Genomic DNA, 25,432 nt, shown 5'->3' with positions numbered 1-25,432 from the left:
TCTTCTAAATAACTAAAAATAGCTAAAAATGTTGTTTCGTTTTTCTTCCTTATTCAGGTCTGTATCACACTACCTAAAACCTACATCATTTGTTTTATATCATTTTTATCTTTTCATCCCTTTTGTATCCTTCTTTCTTTTTTCAACAATAATTGTTTTTTCTTTTCTTTGACTAGGCAAACATAAAGCTCAGAGGAAAGATAAGACAATCAGTTTTTAAAAATTTAATTTAATTATTTTTTATACAGCAGGTTCTTATTAGTTATCTATTTTATATATATATATTAATGTATATATGTCAATCCCAATCTCCCAATTCATCCAAGACAATCAGCTTTAAAGCACTGTACATTTCTGGTTTCAATACAGTCTTTCCCTCAAATATCTGGATATTCTGTTACCAACCTGTTACTGGAAGGGAAAGAATGGGCAACAATATAATACATGAAATATAATACAATTAATTCTAATAATAACAAACTAAACCCAGGGTAAAAGCACCTGTACGGTAACTTTCTGCAACATTAGCAAGTTACGATGAAAATATCAGTCAAGACGATGAAAATGAAGGCATAAATTAAATGTCCAAAAGTACAAATTCCTCACCCAATTTAAGACTGGATGGTCACTCTGTGCTAGCTCTAGGAGCCAGACTACTTGGGCTCAAATTCTAGCTCTGTCAACTTAGAGGCTCTGTGAATTTGGGGCAGTTATTTAAGTTCTCTGTACCTGTTTCCTTATCTGTTGAATGGGAATAATAGTGCCTGAAACCACACAATGTTGCCATCAAATACAGGCACTGTCAACTTTGATTGTAATAGATTACACAATCTTTCCAGAAAACTTCTTTATCATTCATCTTTCTTCATGCTGGAGCTCAAGACTAATTTGTAAGTTTTATATATTCTTTGGCTTTTATCACCTGAATACTCTTGTCCTGGTCCTGCCAATCACATCTATCCACTTCAGGATTTTCAAACCTGGCTCTAGGGAGATGACTCTTATTCTTCGAAATTCTGGGGCCCTGAGTGAAATGGGGGTAACAGATTTGGGGGAATAGTCTCTAATGCACAGGGCCTCCCCACCCCCTTTACTTCTTCCAACACCTTAACTCTTCTGTTAATTACATAACCAGAAAACAGGACTGCTTTTATCAGTGGATATTCATTGATCTCAAAAGGATAACTACACACATATATATGACAGGTGCAAAGATAATGGGCTAGAAAGCCTGCTTTCAGCTTCTTTGGGAACAGAAGGATATTTGCTATTTTTCATTTTTCTATTAAAGTCCTGGCCTGACCTATTTTTTTCCTTTATTCAAAGTTAAGCCAGGAAATGATACATTTTATTTTCTAGTTAAAAAACAAGAATAGAAAAGGGCCTCGTTTAGTAATGAAGGGAGCATAACCTTTATTCAATGCAAAGGACACTGGATTCTATATTCATCTGGGCGCCAAATAGCTCTCTAAGCTTTAAAAACTAATTACAGGAAGAGAGTGTGATTTTTCAGTCTTTTTAGCTCATGCCACGCTCTGTGGTACTCTAATGTGTGAAAATCAAGGCTCTGTAACTCTACCACATTGGAATATCAATGAAGAGTCTTCCCCTCTATGTACCTTTGCTTTCAGGATACAGAATATGACAGATTAAGAGAAAACAATCAATCACATACAAAGCAAAATAGATCTAAAAAATTATTTTTCTTCTCTTAAAGTAAATAGAATTTGTTTTCAAACCATGTCTCTTTGCATGCAAAAACGTGGACAAATATCTCAGTCATAATGTTCAGTAAGATAAACCAGATACTATGGTGAAATTTATATAAAATTCAAGGACAGTCAAAACTAAACTATGGTGATAAAAGTCAGAATAGTGGTTACCTTGAGGTAACCTTCTGGGGTGCACGAAAAGTTCTGTATTTTGATCGGGGAGGTGGTTACATGAGTAAAATCACACATAACATTTCTTTGAGTTATATACCTAAGATTGCATCTTACTTCATGGATATAATAATTCACCAAAAATTTTAAAAAAATATGTTTAATTTGCTTTGCCTTCAAATTTAAGATGGAAGGTGACAATGCAGTGAGAAAAAAGGAAATAAAGAAAGCCAAGAACTTAATTCTAGCTCTTCTAAGTCAGAAGCATGAGGTGGTATACAGACGTTCATCTCTGCATTAGCCTTCTCTTTCCTGAAATAGGGCTAGAAACCCTTCCCCTTAACTCTAAGCTATTGAAGATAACTAATAAAACTGATTGACAATCTCTTTGCAGCCATAAACAATAAGCCTAGGAACAACAGGAAGAAGACTTACTTTCAGTTAAAGTAACCTGAAAAGTTGGGGAAAAATAATTATCCTCCAGAAGTTACTTCTAATGCAACTACTCAGGTTATAGATGTATTAAATAAGTACACTTAAAGATCAATAGTGGGACTATGCTTACCCAGACCTCTTAGAAATCTAGCAGCAGGAAAACATGATGGTAACATGGCCTGACTCTCCCCTAAGGTCAGTCTGATTATTCCTAGTTGGCACTCTAATTCATCATGTCTCAATAATTCTTTACCTCTTTTGATAGAAAAAATCATGAGGCTACTCTCTTCTACTATTGTTCTGACAACACGATCTACATTAGGAAGTGTAGAGAGCAGGGATAGGAAATATAATTTTAAGAGTGTATAACTTATTTCACATGCTAGGGAAAAACATATTCATCACAGTAAAAGTTTTAGAGAAAAACACCTCTGTGACTTTGGCATAAGAAAGGATTTCTAAATAGGAAACAAAATGTCCTATCTATTAAAGAAATAAATTTGACTTATTAAAATTTTAAAAGTCTGTTTATTAAAAGACACCATTAAGAGAGTGAAAAGGCAACTTGTAAAGTGGGGGGAGATGACATTATCTATCTATCTAACTCTTACCTACTATCTACCTACCTACCTACTACCTATCCATCACAAAGGAGTTACATCCAGATATATAAAGAATTCCTACAAATCAGTAGGGAAAAGACAGACAACCTAATTAAAAAATGGGCAGTAGATCTGAACAAATATGTTGTGAAAGCGGATATTCAAATGGCCAATAAATACCATAAAAGTACATTAAAATATGTTCAACTTTATTAGTCATGAGAGAAATGCATATTAAACCACACTGAGATACCTCTACAAATCTACTAGAAGGCCAAAATTAAAAAGATGGAAAATATCAAATATAGATGAGATACAGAGCAACTGGAACTTTCATACACTGCTATGAGAGTGCAAACTCTTACTACCAGTTTGGGAAACTATTTGGCAGTGTGCGCTACAACTCAACATATGCATATGCTATGACCCGGCAATTTGACTCCTAAAATGTAAGCAACAGAAATATATACATATGATTACCAAGAGACATACAGTAGAATATACAAAGCAGCACTATTTGAAACAGTTTTAAATTAGAAAGTATCCAGGTACCCAACAGGAGAAAAATAAATGAATGCATATATACACACATAAACATTTAAATAATACAATATTTAAAAAAATCTAGGGTGTACCCATATAATGGAACACAATATAGAGTACAGAGTAATAAGGACCTATACACAAGAATATAGATGAATCTTGTCAATATAATGTGGAACAAATAAAGCCAGTCATAAAAGAATATATAAGTGCATGATTCCATATAAAAAGGTCAGATACGGGTAATTTTCAGAGAGGAAAACGGTGACCGTAAGGAAGCACAAGAAGGCTCACTATCGCTTTGTTCTGTTTCTTATTGCTATTATTCTGTTTCTTGATCTGGATACTGTTACACAATGAAAAGTATGAAAATTTGCCAAGCTGTGCCTTTGACATGTGCACATGTAAACTATAGGTAACATAAGCAGAGAGATGGAAACTCTAAGAAAGAATCAAAAGGAAATGCTAGAAATCAAACATGCCATAACGGAAATGAAGAATGTCTTTGACGGACTTATTTAATAGACTGGGCATAACCAAGGAAAGAATGAGTAAGCTTGAAGAAACATCAATAAAAATTTCCAAAATCGAAATCCAAAGAGAAAAAAGAATGAAAAGAGAACAGAATATCCAAGAACTGAGGAACAAACTCAAAAAGTTATAATGTATGTATAATGGGCATACCAGAAGGAGAAGAAAGAGAAAAAGAAACAGAAATATTTGAAGCAATAATGACTGAGAATTTCCCAAAACTAATGACAGACACCAAATCACAGATCCAGGGAGCTCAGCGATCACCAAGCATGAAACACACACACACAGACACACACACACACCCCTATACCCAGGCATACAATACTCAAATGGCACAAAATCAAAAACAAAGGAACTCTGCAAGAAGCCATAGGAAAAAATTACCTTACCTACAGAAAAACAAGAATAAAAATTACATTGGACTTTTCTTCAAAAACCATGGAAGCAAGAATAGCAAAGTGAGATAATTAAAGTGTTAGAACAATCATCAACCTAGAATTTTGAACCCTATGAAATTACTCTTCAAAAGTAAGGGAAAAATGAACACTTTCTCCAACAAAAATTGAAGGAATTTGTCTTCAATAGACGTGCCTTACGAGAAATGTTAAAGAAGTTCTTTAGGGAGACTTGGACCTACATTAAAAAAGGAAGAGAATTAAAGAAAGAATAATTGAAGGTAAATAAAATCTTTTATTTCTCTTACTCTTAATTGATCTAACAGGTAACAGTTTGTTCAAAATAATAACAGCAACATTATGTACAGTGATTATAGCTTATGGATAAATGCAGTGAATGGCAGCAATGTTATAAGGGATGGGAGGAAATAATTGGGACTACTTTGTTATAAGGTACTTGCATTAGTTATAAACGTATATTGCAAATTCTAGGGCAACCACTAAAAAAAGAAGTTAAGAAAAAAAGAAATATGATATATATACTAAGAGAGGAGAAAAAGTGGAACTATACAAGACACTCAGTTAAAACCAGACGGCAGAAAAGCACAATCCATTGTTTTAAAAATCATTAAGATTGCCTCCATTAAAATTAAAAACTTCTGCTCTACGAAAGACTCTGTGAAGAGAATCAAAAGACAAGGCATACACTGGGAGAAAATTTTTGTAAAACACCTACCAATTAAAGGACTGGTATCCAAAATATACAAAGGACTTTTAAAGTTCAACAATAAGAAAACACATCACCCAATTTAAAAATGGTAAAAGATCTGAACAGATATCTCACCAAAAATATATATATATAGTTATTAAATAAGCATATGAAAAGATGCTTAACATCATATGTCATTAGGGAAATACAAATTAAAACAATGAGATCACTACACACCTATTAGAATGTACCAAATCCAAAACACTGACAACACCACATGCTCTCGAGGATGTGGAGCTGCAGGAACTCTCATTCATTGTTGGTGGGAATGCAAAATGGTACGACCACTTTGGCAATTTCTACAAAAACTAAACATACTCTTGACATACATCAATGTGATCTAGCAATCACATTCCTTGGTATTACCCAAGTGAGCTGAAAACTTACATCCACAAAAAACCCTGAACACAAATGTTTATAGCAGATTTATAATTGCCAAAACTTGGACGCAACCAACAAATCCTACAGTAGGTGAACGAATAAACAAATTATGGTATGTCCATACAATGGAATATTATTCAGAGATTAAAAAAGAGCTACCAAGCCACCAAAAGACATGGAGGAACCTTAAGTGCGTACGGCAAGGCAAAAGAAGCGAATCCGAAAAGGCTATGTATTGTATGATGCCAACTATATGACATTTAGGAAAAGGCAAAATTACAGAGACAGTTAAAAAAAAAAAAAAAGGTTGCCAAGGGTTGGAGGAGAGGAAGGCTGGGGTGAATAGGAGGAACACAGAGGATTTTTAGGGCAGTGAAACTATTATTCTGCGCGATACTGAAATGGTTACCTTCACTGTAACCAATGAATGGGTACACTCATTACACATTTCTCAAAACTCACAGAACGTACAACACAAAGAGTGAACCCTAATGTAAACTACAGACTTAGTTAATAATAATGTACCCATATTAGCTTACCAATTTTAACTAACATACCACATTACTGTAAGATATTAAAAATAGAGGAAATTGGGGGGGGTGAGGGTGAGTGATGGGATATATGGGAACTCTGTGTTTTTCACTCAATATTTTCTGTAAACCTAAAACTGCTACCTCATGCAAATAAAGTCTATTAACTAAAAAATAAATTATGCACATGTAATATAGTTTTCTTATAACAATATAACTAGCTGACAAGTTTTTCTGAGATAATGTGAATGATGAGGAAGAAACCATAAACAGGAAGACTTTAGGTTAAATTACAGGTGAACTTTTGAGTCTCACGATTTTGAGAAAGTTTTAAATGGCACTATAGCAATTTTTCATAACAAAATGTCGGTAAAAATATGGCACCATAGTGTACGGATACGGTTAACTTTGTGAACGGTAAAGACGTATTTATCTATAGTTGCAACTCACATTCTGAGAGAGATGAGCTCACAGTTCTATGATGACTTAAGAGTCAAATATTGGTCACTACTTCTTTTATTCTTTTTCTGGTCTTTGCTTCCTTAAAGTGCTTTTACTTTATTTCTTTTTTTTTTTTTTTTTTTTTTTTTACTATTTATTCATTCACGTGGATAGCAAAAGACAGTAAGAATAAACTTACTTCTAATGTGACAAAATACTACCTCCACTTTTTCCCCTACTTTACACAGCTCTAAAATGACAGAGGTGAAAATATTTCACTGTGGCAAGCGAGCCATGTGAAAATGAGTAGCTTCATCAAATTAGGCTACATTTTCATGGCTAAGTAAGAAATTTAAATTGTGCAAAGGTAAAAGTTGAGTGATAAAGTTGAAAGCGAGACCTTACTTTTGTCAAAATAAGTAGAAAACAATTGGATACACTATACATGAACAAACGTGGGAAGCACATATATATTTCCGGAAAGTTCAACTAACAGTTCTGTGAACTAAAGAACATGCTAAGAACAATTGTAACACACTTATGGGCAGGTAATTGTCATGTTTCCAAGGTATGGCACAAAACAAGGGCCATACAGCTTTGTTGAATAAATAAATGAATTAATGAATAAACTATGAGCTTCCCTAAGAAGGGAGAATGACCTACAAAGTAAAAAATATTTTAACTTGATTTAGCAATGCTCCAAATTTGATTCACATCAATCCCTTCCTTCTAAAGTTTTGAGCACAAGCCATACTTGCACAGGAAATGAGGTGTACAATAGAAATGGACTTTACTAAGTTCAGTTCATTGCTGTTTGATATTTAGAAATGGTCAAAATTTCATGTAGGAAAGAATTAGCTAAATGGGTATTTTTCTTCCCATGTTTAGTACAACTTAGAAAATAGACCATTTTACCTTATGAAATCTTCTTCCTCTTCTCTCTTTGGCCTCAGCTGTTTGGGTTGAGCCATGTTAATCCAGTTTGGTAGAGATTTCAAGAGCCTGCTGATATCATCATCTTTTGCCCAAGATGCACTGATGACAAGTTTTTCTTCTGACTGGACAATGCCCCTAAACACGACCAACAGAAAAGACACACTTCAGGACACTGCCTGGCTTCCAGTTAGCATTTTCCATCCACCTTTGCTGCAGAAAAAAAGATACCATGTCCACCTCTCCTATTAACATAATCCATTATCTAGTTGGAAGCATGACATCCGTGAATAGGTCACTTTTGTGGGAAACATCATTCCTAGATTCCATTTTTAGTTTCTTCATTGTTGAGTAATTATGAAACTAATAATATTAATTAGTTCCCCTTATCATAGTTAATCCCTTAGAATAAATGAAAGTGTATGGGAGGTTTGGGGGGTGGGGGTAGGTAGGGATTCTTTCGAGAAAGATGTTGAACAAATAAAAAGTGGGTTAACCATACAAAAGAGTGCAATTAAATAATTGCACAAAAACATAAATGATACCTGAAAGGTGATGGAAGTGTTACAAAAAGTTGGTCTCTGACCTCTTGGTTTAAACTACCAATTAGCTCTACTTGAAGGTGTTTTTTGAACCATGGATACCCCTCTATTCAAAGTAAATCTACCATCACAGAGAAATCTTCTGCCCCTGATGTAAGGCAGAAAAGTCTTTGATTATTGCTCTCTCCAGTGGGCTTTGACAAATGATCTAGAGTGACAGGCTTCAACTCCTTTAATAGGGCCCATGGGTGAGCTATTAACACGGCTCTTTCCAAAATGTACTTGTAAATTCACTGTAAACGTTCAATTTCAACTTAACTAAGAAGCTTCCCTTTCTGTTCAACATTTCTGTCAATATAACTAATTTCAATGGTCTAAAAATCCCCCTCAGCAATTCTAGGTGACGGAATGACATTTATCTATGATGGGATTGCTAATTAGCTGGCTAGTCCTCTGAAGTTGACCAAGACTATAGGAGGTTTTCCCCTCCATCACAGGCAGGAATTTATGTTGGTATAAGGGTTATACTGAAGAACATCATGTGCTTCTAAATATACAATATATACACGGTGTATATGCTTGGATGTACGGTAAAATCTCCTTTACCCAACAGACAATTAATGTTTGTAGACAGAAGTTGTTGATGCCTAAAAACCTTGACTCATGACAACCTGACTTGAGGGAACAAGATTTCATGATGTAGGGAGCAATATTGCCCTGGTAATCTGAAAATAAGCTAGAACAAATAAGAGAACCATAGTTGAATTCTTCTAACTCACTACAAGCAAAAGTTTTCTAATAGTAACTATGGTCAGCAATACAAAAATTAGACTACAGAACCTTCTTCCCTGGGATCTCTCAAATTACCCTGACTGATATCTTCCATTTCTGTTTTTTCTTTGTTATTTTCTTGCATCTTTTCTCAATATTTATGGATTAATCCCACAATATAATTTTTACACTCTTATATGTGGGGTGCCGGATTCAGTCTTACAGAATGGCACCATCTCAAATTTATGCTATTCCACAGCAGAAGAATCCTCAACATTCTTTGGCATTCTTTTTACCTGCCTCTGATCGACCTCCTCTCTCGTTTGCCCTATGGCTATTTTTAAAAAATATATACACATTTTTTGAATTTTATTTATTTTTTATACAGCAGGTTATTATCATTTTATACATATTAGTGTATATATGTCAATCCCAATCTCCCAATTCATCACACACACACCCCACCAGCTTTTCCGCCTTGCTGTCTAGAAAAGGGAAACCTCTTCACTGTTGGTGGGAATGTAAAGTGATACAGCCACTATGGAGAACAGTACGGAGGTTCCTTAAAAACTAAAAATAGAACTACCATACGACCTAGCAATCCCACTACTGGGCATATACCCAGAGAAAACCATAATTCAAAAAGACACTTGTAGGACTTCCCTGGTGGCGCAGTGGTTAAGAATCTGCCTGCCAACGCAGGGCACACAGGTTCGAGCCCTGCTCCGGGAAGGTCCCACATGCCGCGGAGCAACTAAGCCCGTATGCCACAACTACTGAAGCCCATGCACTCTAGAGCCTGAGTGCCGCAACTACTGAAGCCCGCGCGCCTAGAGCCTGTGCTCCGCAACAAGAGAGGCCGCCGCAATGAGAAGCCCGCGCACGGCAATGAAGAGTAGCCCCGCTCGCCGCAGCTAGAAAGAAAAGCCTGTGCGCAGCAACAAAGACCCAACGCAGCCAAAAATAAGTAAATAAATAAATTTATTTTTTTAAAAAAGACACTTGCACTGTTCACTGCAGCATTATTTACAATAGCCAGGTTATAGAAGCAACCTAAATGTCTATGGCTATTTTTTAAACCTTTGTCCTTTCTTTATCTCATTGCTTATCCCCCCGCATTCTTCCCATCCGCCAAAGAAAGGAGGAGACCTAATTATATACTTTCAAACATCCCACCTCCGATCCCCCACAGAAATACTTTCAAATCTGTTTCATTCTCCACTCCCAGTAATCCCTCTACCTAGGCTCTGGGGGATCCTTTCCCCACCCCGCAACGATCCCCCCCGCCTTTTTTTCTGCATATTTAGGGTCTCAATATATTCCTCAATCCCGTGTTAATTTTTTAAATGAATGAATGACTGAATCTCTTTTTTTTTTTTTTTTTTTTGCGGTACGCGGGCCTCTCACTGTTGTGGCCTCTCCCGTTGCGGAGCACAGGCTCCAGACGCGCAGGCTCAGCGGCCATGGCTCACGCGCCTAGCCGCTCCGCGGCATGTGGGATCTTCCCGGACCGGGGCACGAACCCCTGTCCCCTGCATCGGCAGGCGGGCTCTCAACCACTGCGCCACCAGGGAAGCCCCTGAATCTCTTTCTTGATCTAGCATTTGTCTCTAGTAAAGCTCCTCTCTCTCCTTCACACACACCATCATCAAATGAGTGCAGCCTCCACTCACTGACGTTACTTTCTCACCTGTTGTTCACTTTTTCAACTCGTGAAGTCTCCCTCCAGGATCTACTCTATGATTTAACCCATCTATTCCTTCTTGCAAATTTTTCAATGATCATATGTTTTACTTCTAGACAAATGCACTAGCTTCCCCCTCCAAACTCTCCTGTGCTTGTATTATGAATTCTGTTCCTTCTTTTATCTCTTTGAATATTTTAAAAACAGTAATTGTAAAGTTCTTTTTATGTGTCCCTGTATTTTTTGGTAATTCTTTGGATGCCAAATGTCCTATCAGCTGCATTTTCCTTCTTTTCTCATGATGGTGAGTTTTCTCATGTGGTCTGCTCTGCTGGTCTGCAAGCTCTACCTCAGTGGGACATGTCCTCTGTAGGAATCCCACATTTGCCCTGCATTTTGGAGATGTCACTCTTAGGTGGGTTGCATTTGCCTCTCCTGGATCCTAAAGGTTTCACCAGTTCCAAATAAGATTTTAAGATTCTTTTTTCCTTCCTTGTCTTGGCTTAAAATTTTCTCTCCCTACATGGGTGGTACAAATTGAGGTCCTCACTTGCACATGTCACATATGTAGGATTCTGATTTCTTTTAGGGGCCACTTTTCTACTCCAAGTAGAGTGGCTCATTCTCAAGCACAGAGTTTTCCTGGTTCCATTTATAGGTGGAAAAACCCCATGCACAACTTCCGCACTGATAAAATTTCAGGCCACGCAGGTGTTAATATGCTAGGCCCCTATTGGGTCTTCACCTCTGCTATGGTCTGAATGTTTGTGTCCCCCCAGAATTCACATGTTAGAATCCTACCATCAATTTGACAGTATTTGGAGGTAGGGCCTCTAGGAAGTGATTAGGTCATGAGGGTGGAGCCCTCATGAATGGGATTAATGACTTATAAAAGAGATCCCACAGAGTTCCCTAGCCCCTTCCGCCAGGTGATAATGCAACGAGCAGTCTGCGACCTGACTCTTCCAGCACTATGATCTTGGACTCCAGCCTCCAGAACTGTGAGAAATAAAATTCTGTTGTTTATTAGCCACCCAATCTTTGGTATTTAGTTATAGCAGCCCAGACAGACAAAGACAACCTCTATATGTGGTCCAGATACCTTTGTGGGCCTCTCAACTTCAACATTTGCTTGTTGCTATGGCTTTTGGTTCCTCCTTCATTTGAGGCATATGGAAAATTTTCTTTCTTTTGAATCTGGTTACATATTTAAAATATATTCTTAAAGATACATATTTTTATCTGGACTTGCTATGTATTAGGAGTAGGAAAAGGGTTTCCTAAATCTATCCACTCCACGCTTCTAACTGAAGTCAAAATTCAGTATTAAATCAATTGCATTTAGGGTTCTAGAACCACCGGTTCCCTGACACTGCTGTACCAATCCGTGGGTATTTCTTTTACTTTATACTCTGATTACTCAGAAGCATCTGATACTTTGGAATATTACTCCTTTGGTAACCACATCATCATCTTCTCCTAAGCTCTTGCTTAGCCGAACTGAGGGTTCTTTTCCTCTGTCCATACTTTACATGTTGGTATTCCACAGCATTCTGCATGTCTCACTTGGGCAATCTCATCTTCTTGCCAGACGTGACCCACCTGTATTCCAAAGACTCCCAAATTAATATCTTCAGGGCTGCCCTCTCTTCTAAATCTCGGATCTGCATATACAAAGGTTAACAGGAGAACTGAACTTGCAAGTCCTACCAGCTATTTAAATTAGAGTCAGAGGAGCTCATTTATTATCCACCTTTCCATCTCCCACTGAACATCTAGTATTCCCTATTTTGGTCAACAGTCCAACCATCCATCCTGTTATTTAAGTCAGGAACTCGGAGTCATCCTCATTACCCATAGATACCATAACCTCCCAATTCCATCTGCTTAGTAACTTATAAATCTGTTGTTTCCTGTCCAGGTTCGCTGCCCTTAGCCTATATTTAGACCCTCATCATTTTTCACTTGGACTTGGCAGTAACCTTATAACTGGGTGTCTTGCCTGGAGCTTCAAGACCATCAGTCCAACTCACCAAATTAGTCAGAAGAATCATTTTTCTAAAATTGTACAAATGCAGTCATGTTTTTTCCTTCTTAGAATTCTTCACTGATTCCTAATTCTAAGACCAAGTCCAAACCTAGCAAGGCATGAACATCTACCTTTGCAACTTCATCTCCTGCTACTGCTTTCCTCTTTTGTCTCTGTTCACTACTCCCAGTCAACACCCTACCCGCAGTGAGGATTCTAATGGTTTTTGAAGGGGCTATACTGTTTCCTGCTTGTATGTATTATCTCTGCCCAGAGAGCCTTTTTTCCATCTTCCTTGTTTGCCTCTACTGATCAAACATTACCTCGGCTCTTCCCTTGGGACAGCTGAGTCCTTTCTTTTGTACCATATCACCTTTTACCTGAGGTTTTCAATCTTGACTGCACCTGGGGAGCTTTAAAGAAAACAAAAAAGTACTGGACGCCCAGGCCACTTCTAAGACCTAGTAAATCAGAATCTCTGGGGATGGGACCCAGGCATCAGAATTTTTTAAAGTTTCCCAGGTGATTCCAATGTACACTCAAAGGTGAGAACCACTGCCTTACACACACCTCTGCTCTCAGTGGTCCTACCACACTTCTTTACAAGTTGGCATCCCCTACTAGATGATGAGTTCTCCGAGGACAGAGTTGATTTCTCATTAGTTTTTGGCTAGCGCCTAGCACAATACCTGGTATTTGGAAAGTGTATAAGAACTGAACTGGACATAAAAATAAGCCCTCTTCAGTTTTAGGAGACTGGGTAACTGATTAAGCTAAAACCATTTTAGTGGTTTTCCTTTACTATTTCTCTGCACTGAACGACTTAGGTGAGCCATCAAGCCATCTGGCATTTTGACCAAATTACAGATCACTTTGCCATGGTCTCTCTATACCTGTCTGAATTCAGTACGAGTCAGAATAATGAATACAGGTGTGTCTCCTTCCGGAAAAAAAAAAAGTCCAACATAAAAAAGTCCTGACTCAAGACAAATGAACCAAGGAGTGATTATTGTCAAACCTTCCCCTTCACTTATTCATAGGTGGCCTATTACTGGACAGTCTCCTCAACACCTCACTTTCTCTGGGAGGACTCTGTTGACTATGTCAGCCTACAGTAATCTTCCCCTTTGGAAAGCAAATGAATAAAAGCCTTCCTTTTATACTTACTGTTTATAACCTCATAATTAGGACTCTGTCCAACACAATGGGTTGGACAAACTATGGTCTGTCTGTCAAATCTGCCCCATTAGCTTACTTTGTATGTGTTGTAAGCTATGAATACGGTTGACATTTTTTAATGTTTTTTTCTTAATCTAAAGAAGAAGAATATTTTGTGACATGTAAAAATTATATAAGAGTTAAATTTCAGTGTCCATAACTATAAAGAACTGTGGCTGACCGGTTCAATTCCTCTTATACCCACACTACAAGTCAAATTCTGCCCTACAGAGTTAGAAGTCCAAACCCAACTCAGTTTTCTTTGAGCCCATGCATCCTGGCCCCCATCTGCCCCAGGGTTCAGGAGACAGTTTGGGTCTGTACATGTGAGATGGTACTGTACGTTTTCAGGATCTAGAATTTTTCATTTTAGCACTCGCTGGAATGAAAAAATTAGCTTAGTGGGATACTATGTTAAAGGTACTCACATCATTTACTTATGTATTTTTTTAAGACTGGTTTAATTCAATAATATGGTATTATATTACTGCCTTCACTAATATTCATAGATCCTGTCTTATTAAAAAACAGTAATCCAAATTAACTAGCACGCTGCCTACCTATATATTGCCCTCAACAATAAATTATTAATTCATATTGTAATGAACATCAATCCCAAAAGCAATTCCAAATATTCTGATTTGAAATATTAGCACTGATTAGCAACATACGATTACCCTAAAGGGAACTTTTCATTCAAATGGCAAAGTTCCCATCCTAACTAATTGCATTTATTAGTTTATAATTTTGAGATAAGTGGGATTACGTGGGTTACAAAATTCCAGGATATATCTAAATAGCCTCAAAAAAGGAGAACTAAATCTACAATAATTATTCCACAAGAGGAGTAGGGTCAATCATCACTACCAGGACCATAATCTACTAATTAATTCACAGCTCAAGGGGCCACAGACAGAGCCATCTGTGAAACTATTTGTACCTGTTCCCAGGAGGAAGAGGAAAATAGGTATACCTCTTGGAACAGGTGATAAGGCTGCTATGGGAAGAGTCCATCCTCTAGACACAGCTGAGTGAATTTCATTCAGAAAACATCTGCTGGTGTCTACTGGCTCTGATGTGCACTGCTTCCTCTCTGGAACAGTTGGGAAATCCAAGTGTGCCTGGTCCCTGGATACAGCTGGGGTGCTGAGTCTTTCATTAGGTAAACAACCAGGGGCAGGTGGGGCTAATTGGATTCAACTGTTTGGTGGCAGCCCGGGCATGATGTTTACTTTCCCACACTGAATCTTTCAGACACTTCAAAAACTAGGAGCCAAGCTAGATAAATAAACCCCGGACAAGGCTGGTCCAAATTAAGCTACTGTAGTCAATTTTCAACTGTGAACGACTGGATCTGTAGCTGGGCAAACCGCAGTGCACCGTCCAGCAACACCGTGATCATGACAATGACGGATGCAGAAATCAAAGCTGGTACTATGCTGCTGATTAAAACAAAACAAACACAAACACAAAACTAAAAAATCTCTTAAGATGGAGCAGAATAAATAGGAAGAGCAAAGAAACATCAGGTTGTCTTTCACATCACACTCATCATACAGAGAGCTTTATGCTATGTATTTCTACCTTGGAATCACAACTTAAGAAACATCTGATAACTCTGGAGATGGTTGATGGGAAACAGAAACAATTCAAGAGGACCCAGGGAAAAGGACTTGGAATTTCAGAGCTTACAGCAGGTAACCTTTGGGGATAATTTAATACAACCTTTAAATAGAGAAGCTCTCATGTGAAGGGTCATAATTGTTTGATATTTAAAAAACCAAGAAGAAAATAATCATAGACCAAGAATGTAAAATTTCTGAGACATTTATTTTGTTTGATACTTGATTATTTTCTATTAATGAGTGTAAAAATCCAATAAGGCAGGACGTTGCTTAGTTTATTCACTTCTAGACTCTTAGCTCTAGAGTAACGATGGACTCGGGAAATGCCTAATAAATAATTACTGAATAAAGTAACAGACTGAATGAATGAATGACTGGTATTACTGAAGCACAAAACATCAGGGATGTAACAGATGGCATAAAAATACTTTTTTGCCATCTTCTTAGGAAATATCAACAATATTATCAATGAATTAATTTAAAGGTAAACAATAACAAGAACACCACTTACAGCAACAATAAATAACATTGGCTGAGACTTATTTAGTATTTACCACGAACTAGGCATTCTTCTAAGCACTTTACATACACTAACTCTTTCAATCCTGATAACAACCCTGTGTGGTAGGCACTGTTATTATTCCCATTTGACAGATGATATACCAAGTTACAGAGATTAAGTAACTTTAGTGGCTGATGAGGGTACAGCCTGAACTGAGCCTACAGTGACTGTTCTGGAGTCTGTGCTCCAATTATAATGTCTCTCTGAACTATCTGAAACTTTGCTTGAGTTTCCCATTTCCTCTTTAATTCCACTGCCTCTTCTTTGGGCTTCAGAGCCAGACTTAGCTCCTCACGCACGTACAGCCATCTGCATACTCTGTGACCTGCGTACTCTGTGTTCATACATAAATGGTATGAACCTTTCTGAACCTCTGTTTTCTCATTTGTAAGGTTGGGAGAATCTAACCTTCAGAAGTGTTGTGACTGACGAGATGAATTGATGACTATAAAGTCCCCTGAGCAGTGACCATGTACTTTCCAGAGAGTGTATTTCCATTCTAGTCCAGTTTGCTTTGCTTCAAACTGACGGCAACTGGCTCCTCGCTGATCACGGTAGACTGAGTTAGGTGCGGGGAAATTAAGACTGGCTGTTGCTAGGGAATTTGTGGGACGCCTGGTTGGGTGGGTAGCATCTGTATTTGGCAGGAAGGCAGTTGACGGGCACTACAAAAGTAAAGCTATTCACTTGATCAATAAACATGAGGGAAAGGCCTGAATGCAGATATCATGCTAAATGTTGGGACAATTATGTGGAAAAAGACATAGTAACTTCCTTCTAGAGCCCCAGAATTGAGATCAGTAACACATACGTGAATCACTTTGGGGACATTTTTGAACTACTCTTGCCCAGGCCCAGGGCCCTGTGGGCCTAGTGTGGGAAATCCAGGTTGTGTGTTTTAAGATCTCCCCAAATAACTCTGATGCGAGTCCACAGTTGAAAAACGGTATTTGAGAGAGAAAGACATGTAAACCAACAACTGATCAAGTAACACATAATAAAGAAAATTTAAATTGCAATACACTGGGATAAATATCAAAATAGTTACGGGTAATAAACTACAGGAGCACATAATAAAAGCTCTCATTTGCTATGAACCAGATACTGTACATATTTTATAAATGTTCTTTTGTATCTCTTCACTATTTAATAAAAATGAATGTATCAGTGGTAGGTGAACCAAGAGAGTGGGTTGCTTCGGTTTGGTTCATATAGCACAGTTGGTTCATATAGCACAGTTTCAAGCGACAAACCAGAAGACAGGCTGGCATGGAGCTTGCAGAGGGTTTCTCTGGCATACGCCCTTGGCTCTTCTGAGGTTCAAAGTTATTTAGTTGGCAAAGACAGCAAGGCCAGCTCAACTAGACTCTCATTCATTCAGGATCCTGGTCTCTGTCTACACAGGAAACCCAAAGGGCTTCACAAGCCGTCACAGCCTACAGTGTCTAGTCTCTGCTCTTTGGCACAAGGGGGCCACTGAGACCTTTTAAAGATACCTCTCTGATGACAGACGAGGTAGGTCACCTTCCTTCCCAGGACCTATGACGGTGCTCCTGTACTTAATACAGGAAGTTTAAAAAAAAAAACAACTCTTTTCTGCTCATTCTTACCCAACTACATTGTCCACCCCAGTCATTTTCATTTCTCATGTGCCAGATCTGGTTTCTGCCATGGCCGATCACAAGTTTATCTCCACGTCGCTCTTCCTTCATGCCCTGGCATGAGTTCTCAGGCCTCTTTGGAGAAGTAGTAAAACGTGGACCCTGGGGATGGTTACACCTTCCCCTAATAAAACCATGTTTGTGTCTTATATCAACTGAGCCTCTAAGATTAGAAGATGTTTTATTTGTATTTTCTACCAGGCCCAACACAATGCAGGAAGGCAAAAAAAAAAAAAAAAAAAAAAAAAAAAATTGATTGATGAACTGATGCTAAATTGGAACAGACAGAAACTTTAAAAAACTGTGATTTTCCATTGTCAAATGACTATTCTGGGACACATAAGCTGCTGCTCGTACCTGAGGACAAAGAGGACGACAAAGGGAGAGAAGCACTCAGCTTGGAAGTAGCAGACCAACAGACCAACTGCCTGATCACTAATGCAGAGCTCCAGAGAATTCGCAGCTGAGTTCTCCTTTAAGCCCCAAGGAGTGTGACTAATTGAGAAAAAGACTTCTAGTCCTCACCTCACTTTTAGGAAACCTCTCTTTATCCAAAGCACGTAACATGACATCATTATATAAAACAGGCTTTCTCTCCAGAGTGAGGGGCTCAGAGAAAGGTGAGATGTTTTTGACCTTTCCTCAGATCTTCAAACTCCCAGTGGACACTCAGGTTCTCATGGTAAACTTGGAAAACATGCCACCTCTCAGCAGAGGGCATTGTGAGCTTATGGACTGGATCCTTTCAGTAAAAGATATCTGCTGAGAAAGAATCGGATGGAAATGTTTCCCTGCAGCCTTCCTCCTTCCCCAGTGTTACAGCATTTTGGATCATTTGAATTGTATATGGATTTCTATTTAAGTCAGTCATTTGCTGGCAGCAAAACTAGAACATTTCCTGTTTTTCCTGTCACTGTAATCAGGATTTGGCTGTCCAAATTAGGACTGCCCTAATTACTCCTCAGCAGGTGCCAATCTGGGGGAGGGCAACAAATGGGAAGAGAGGAAGTAAGGACACTTTGCATCTTCAGACTCATACAATGAGGAAACACTTTCTTCCGAGCCTGGAAAACCTGATTAAGTAATAGGTAAAAGGCACCATGGGGTTATATGTTGTGTGCGTGCGCACGCTGTTGTGTAACAACTACGTAAATGATTTTCTATTTAATTCCCTTCAAAGCTTCACAGAATTACTTTTCCCAACCCTGAGATAAATTCACCCAGGGCCTGTAATTCAGCAACTGTAGGAGACTACTACAGATAATACCCTGTATAAGGAATGATGTGATAGTGGGCACCAATAAGTGGACATCATTCCAGAGAATTTGGCCATGAGGGACACCAAAGCGGTAGAGTCTCTTCGGGGAAGGATCATGATGCATGATGACCACAATATACCAAGAACCAAAAGCAATGGGTATTTTCCAAGAACTGGGAGAACACCAGTAAGAAATTTAAGTCTCTTATAGAGTGGATGATGCAATATAGGGTGTGGTCATAGATGGTAGTAAAGGTAATCTCTGTCATCATCCTCACTGTCATTACCAAAATAGCAGCTAATCATTTGGGAGGTGGGGCTTAATATTTTGTTAAAACAGTTCTAAAAGGTTAACATTTTCGAAACAATCCTATGAGGGAAAAACTATTATTATCTTTTTTCACAGATGGGAAAACTAAGGCACAGAGAGGCTGAGTGGCTGTTCAAGGTCATATAGCTAATAGGTGAAAAAGCTGGTATTCAAATTTAGGCCCCCGAGACTTCTCTCGAACTAGAGTCTGGATTTATTGTTAGAAAAACACACGAGATCTTGAGTTGAGCATCCGGTGAGGAGCAGCTTCAGTGCACGCCCGAAGCTGAGCCATTTCACGAGGAACTCTGGTCTGAAGGGCTGGGGCAAGGCCTCTGCACGGGGCCTGCTATGAGCAAGTGAAACAGACTAAGCACAAAGAGAAAAAAGATGGATGGGCTAGGCCAGAAGTGAGATTGCCAGATTTATGTCCTTTCCAGATGAAATGTGGATCCTCTAGCAACAGGAGTAATGGAAGATTTCCCTAAATCTGCCTTCAAGCTTTTCCTTGATTGATCTGTGTGACGAGAGAGGACCTTCAAGATGGCAGAGGAGTAAGACGTGGAGATCACCTTCTTCCCCACAAATACATCAAAAATACAGCTACATGTGGAACAAGTCCTACAGAGCAACTACTGAATGCTGACAGAAGACCTCAGACTTCCCAGAAGCTGTGTGGCTGACAGGGTCTTGGTGCTCTGGCTGGCTGTCAGGCCTGAGCCTCTGAGGTGGGAGAGCTGAGTTCAGGACACTGGACCACCAGAGACTTCCCAGGGCCATGTAATATCAATCGGCGAGAGCTCTCCCAGAGAACTCCGCCTGAACGCTAAGACCCAGCTCCACTCAATGACCGGCAAGCTCCGGTGCTAGACACCCCATGCCAAACAACTAGCAAGACAGGAACACAACCCAACACATTAGCAGAGAGGCTGCCTAAAATCATAATAAGTTCACAGACACCCCAAAACACACCACTGGACGTGGTCCTGCCCACCAGAAAGACAAGATCCAGCCTCATCTATCAGAAAACAGGCACCAGTCCCTTCCACCAGGAAGCCTACATAACCCACTGAACGAACCTTAGCCACTGGGGACAGACACCAAAAACAACAGGAACTATGAACCTGCAGCCTGCGAAAAGGAGACCCTAAACACAGTAAGTTAAGCAGAATGAGAAGACAGAGAAATACGCAGCAGATCAAGGAACAAGGTAAAAACCCACCAGACCAAAAAATGAAGAGGAAATAGGCAGTCTACCTGAAAAAGAATTCAGAGAAATGACAGTAAAGATGATCCAAAATCTTGGAAATAGAATGGAGAAAATACAAGCAACGTTTCATAAGGACATAGAAGAACTAAAGAGCAAACAATGATGAACAACACAATAAATGAAATGAAAAATTCTCTTGAAGGAATCAATAGCAGAATAACTGAGGCAGAAGAATGGATAAGTGACCTGGAAGATAAAACAGTGGAAATAACTACCACAAAGCAGAATAAAGAAAAAAGAATGAAAAGAATTGAGGACAGTCTCAGAGACCTCTGGGACAACATTAATGCACCAACATTTGAATTATGGGATCCCAGAAGAAGAAGAGAAAAAACCTGGTTCTTTGAGAAGATAAACAAAATTGGTAAACCATTAGCCAGACTCATCAAGAAAAAGGGGAGAAGACTCAAATCAACAGAATTAGAAATGAAAAAGGAGAAGTAACAACTGACATGCAGAAATACAAAGGATCATGAGAGATTACTACAAGCAAATCTATGCCAATAAAATGGACAACCTGGAAGAAATGAACAAATTCTTAGAAAAGCACAAACTTCTGAGACTGAACCAGGAAGAAATAGAAAATATAAACAGACCAATCACAAGCACTGAAATTGAGACTGTGATTAAAAATCTTCCAACAAACAAAAGCCGAGGACCAGATGGCTTCATAGGAGAATTCTATCAAACATTTAGAGAAGAGCTAACACCTATCCTTCTCAAACTCTTCCAAAATATAGCAGAGGGAGGAACACTCCCAAACTCATTCTACGAGGCCACCATCACCCTGATACCAAAACCAGACAAAGATGTCACAAAGAAAGAAAACTACAGGTCAACATCACTGATGAACACAGGTGCGAAAATACTCAACAAAATACTAGCAAACAGAATCCAACAGCACATTAAAAGCATCATACACCATGATTATGTGGGGATTATCCAAAGAATGCAAGGATTTTTCAGTATAGGCAAATACATCAATGTGATACACCGTATTAACAAACTGAAGGAGAGAAACCATATGATCATCTCAATAGATGCAGAAAAAGATTTGACAGAATTCAACACCCATTTATGATAAAAACTCTCCCGAAGCAGGCATAGAGGGAACTTACCTCAACATAATAAAGGCCATATATTACAAACCCACAGCCAACATAATTCTGAATGGTGAAAAACTGAAACCATTTCCACTACGATCAAGAACAAGACAAGGTTGCCCACTCTCACCACATATTATTCAACATAATTTTGGAAGTTTGAGCCACAGCAATCAGAGAAGAAAAAGAAATAAAAGGAATCCAAATCAGAAAAGAAGAAATAAAACTGTCACTGTTTGCAGATGACATGACACTACACATAGAGAATCCTAAGATGCTACCAGAAAACTACTAGAGCTAATCAATGAATTTGGTAAAGTAGCAGGACACAAAATTAATGCACAGAAATCTCTGGCATTCCTATACACTAATGATGAAAAATCTGAAAGAGAAATTAAGGAAACACTCCCACTTACCACTGCAACGAAAAGAATAAAATACCTAGGAATAAACCTACCTAAGGAGACAAAAGACCTGTATGCAGAAAACTATAAGACACTGATGAGAGAAATTAAAGATGATACAAACAGATGGAGAGGTATACCATGTTCTTGGATTGGAAGAATCAACGTTGTGAAAATGACTATAATACCCAAAGCAATCAACACATTCAGTGCAATCCCTATCAAACTACCAATGGCATTTTTCAGAGAACTAGAACAAAAAATTTCACAATTTGTATGGAAACACAATAGATCCTGGATAGCTAAAGCAATCTGGAGAAAGAAAAACGGAGCTGGAGGAATCAGGCTCCTGGACTTCAGACTATAGTACAAAGCTACAGTAATCAAGACAGTATGGTACCGGCACAAAAACAGAAATACAGATCAATGGGACAGGAGAGAAAGCCCAGAGATAAACCCACACACGTATGGTAACCTCATCTTTGATAAAGCTGGCAAGAATATACAATGGAGAAAAGACAGCTTCTTCAATAAGTGGTGCTGGGAAAACTGGACAGCCACATGTAAGAGAATGAAATTAGAACACTCCCTAACAGCTTACACAAAAATAAACTCAAAATGGATTAAAGACCTAAGTGTAAGGCCAGACCCTATAAAACTCTTAGAGGAAAACATAGCAGAACACTCTATGATATAAATCACAGCAAGATCCTTTTTGACCCACCTCCTAGAGAAACGGAAATAAAAACATAAATAAACAAATGAGACCTAATGAAACTTAAAAGCTTTTGCACAGCAAAGGAAACCATAAACAAGATCAAAAGACAACCCTCAGAATGGCAGAAAATATTTGCAAACGAAGCAACTGACAAAGCATTAATCTCCAAAATATACAAGCAGCTCATGCAGCTCAATATCAAAAAAACAAACAACCCAATTAAAAAATGGGCAGAAGACCTAAGTAGACATTTCTCCAAAGAAGATATATAGATTGCCAACAAACACATGAAAGAACGCTCAACATCACTAATCATTAGAGAAATGCAAATCAAAACCACAATGAGGTATCACCTCACACCAGTCTGAATGGCCATCATCAAAAAATCTACAAACAATAAATGCCAGAGAGGGTGTGGAGAAAAGGAACTCTCCTACACTGTTGGTGGGAATGTAAATCGACATGGCCACTATGGAGAACAGTATGGAGGTTCCTTAAAAAACTAAAAATAGAACTACCATATGACCCACCAATCCCACTACTGGGCATATACCCTGAGAACACCATAACTCAAAAAGAGACATGTATCTCAATGTTCAGTGCAGTACTATTTACAATAGCCAGGACATGGAAGCAACCTAAGTGTCCATAGATAGATGAATGGATAAAGAAAATGTGGCACATATATACAATGGAATATTACTCAGCCATAAAAAGAATGAAATTGAGTCATTTGTTGAGATGTGGATGGACCTAGAGACTGTCATACAGAGTGAAGTAAGTCAGAAAGAGAAAAACAAATATCGTATATTAACGCATGTATGTGGAACCTAGAACAATGGTACAGATGAACCGGTTTGCAGGGCAGAAGTTGAGACACAGATGTAGAACAAACGTGTGGACATCAAGGGAGGAAAACCGCGGTGGGGTGGGGATGTTGGTGTGCTGAATTGGGCGATTGGGATTGACATGTATACACTGATGTGTATAAAATTGATGACTAATAAGAACCTGCAGTATAAAAAAACAAACAAAAAACTAATACTAAACTTTCTTTGGGTTATTTTTATGTAAATATGTTAATATAAATGTTTCAGACATTATGTGAAATTTCTAAAAGTCTTATATGTTCTGGTATAATGTTATAAGTCATAATTCTAGTTATTACTTTAAAATGTATATCTCAGAAATAACTAAATTTCCTTGTCTATTGCATTACTATGAACTTTCATCAAATCTTTAACTGTGGTCACTTTCAAGTCTCTTTGTCATTTACAGACAGTTCTGGGTGTACTCTGATGGTTTTGCAAAAATGTTCCTATAAAAGGGTTTCATCTTCAAGGAATTCATGGAAAAGACTCTGACAAGTACAGGTTTCTGGTAACTGACTATACTGCTGAACTGAATGGATAAGCATTTTCAGAACTCTAATGGAAAACTGATGAATTCATAAAAGTGCTAACAAAAGATCAAGATAAAAAAATTAATTACACGGGACTGAGTGAACTGATGAGGATGATTATAATTTTTGTGACTTTCTGTTTGAATCAAAAATAAAAATCCCACAAGGACTCAGAGGCAAAAAATATACAAATCAATTTTCACTGAAAAGTAAAGGAGCTGTAACAGTGGAGGATTCCTGGACTGAATGTCAATATTATGACACAGTATGAGTGTGTTTCGTGTTGGGTAATTGCAATCAGTGTTGCTTTTGTTGTGGTCATCCATTTACAATGCTTGGTGTCAGTTTATCTCTTATAAAAATAAAATACAGTGTGTGTGTGTGTGTTTGTGTGTGTGTGTGTGTGTGTGTGTGTGGAAAAAAAAAGAGAGACATGTATCACAATGTTCATTGCAGTACTATTTACAATAGCCAGGACATGGAAGCAACCTAAGTGTCCACAGACAGATGAACGGATAAAGAAGATAAAGAAGATGATAAAGAAGATGTATATTCCAATATACAATGGAATATTACTCAGCCATAGAAAGAAACAAAATTGAGTTATTTGTAGTGAGGTGGATGGACCTAGAGTCTGTCATACAGAATGAAGTCAGAAAGAGAAAAACAAATACTGTATGGTAACATATATATATGGAATCTAAAAATAAAAATGGTTCTGAAGAACCTAGGGACAAGACAGGAATAAAGATGCAGATGTAGAGAGTGGACTTGAGGACACGGGGAGGGGGAAGGGTAAGCTGGGATGAAGTGAGAGAGTGGCATTGATATATATACACTACCAAATGTAAAACAGATAGTTAGTAGGAAGCAGTTGCATAGCACAGGGAGATCAGCTCGGTCATTTGTGACCACCTAGAGGGGTGGGATAGGGAGGGTGGTAGGGAGATGCAAGAGGGAGGAGATATGGTAATATATGTATACGTATAGCTGATTCACTTTGTTATAAGGCAGCAACTAACACAACAATGTAAAGCGATTATACTCCATTAAAGATGTTAAAAAAATATACTAAAAGTTATGGAGTGGAAAAGAAAAAAAAAGAAAACATATGAACCCCTGAAGTACTGAGTAATATATGGTCATCAATCTCAAAGGAAGTTTCAAGACATATGTCCCCCAAAACTCTCAACTTAGCCCTGTCCTGTTGAACATTTTGAAAAATGACACATACAAAGAAACTAAAAGATTGCTAATAAAATGAAGAATGACATGGAATTTGGAGGAATAGCTATGATTTTTTGATGACAGAATGAGGATTCAAAAATATCTCAATTGACTGAAATGATGAGCTAAAAATAACATTAAATTTAATGGCTACATGTGAGATCTTGAATTTAAGGTAAAAAAAAATCCCTGCAAATATAGC

General features: G+C 38.1%; 1 protein-coding gene across 1 annotated transcript in view; it reads right to left on the bottom strand.

Moving 5' to 3' along the window:
• The window catches only part of EXOC4 (exocyst complex component 4), an 822,005-nt gene that overhangs the window by 137,919 nt on the left and 658,654 nt on the right, over positions 1-25,432 (bottom strand). The window contains exon 13 of the mRNA XM_065883517.1: positions 7,429-7,584. Within this exon, the coding sequence (XP_065739589.1) occupies positions 7,429-7,584 (156 nt within the window). The remainder of the gene's footprint in view (positions 1-7,428; positions 7,585-25,432) is intronic.

The sequence above is a fragment of the Phocoena phocoena genome, chromosome 9, assembly GCF_963924675.1.
Source record: "Phocoena phocoena chromosome 9, mPhoPho1.1, whole genome shotgun sequence".
Lineage (NCBI taxonomy): Eukaryota > Metazoa > Chordata > Mammalia > Artiodactyla > Phocoenidae > Phocoena > Phocoena phocoena.
The sequence above is the reverse complement of the archived record's forward strand: the minus strand, read 5'-3'. Positions and strand labels throughout refer to the sequence as shown.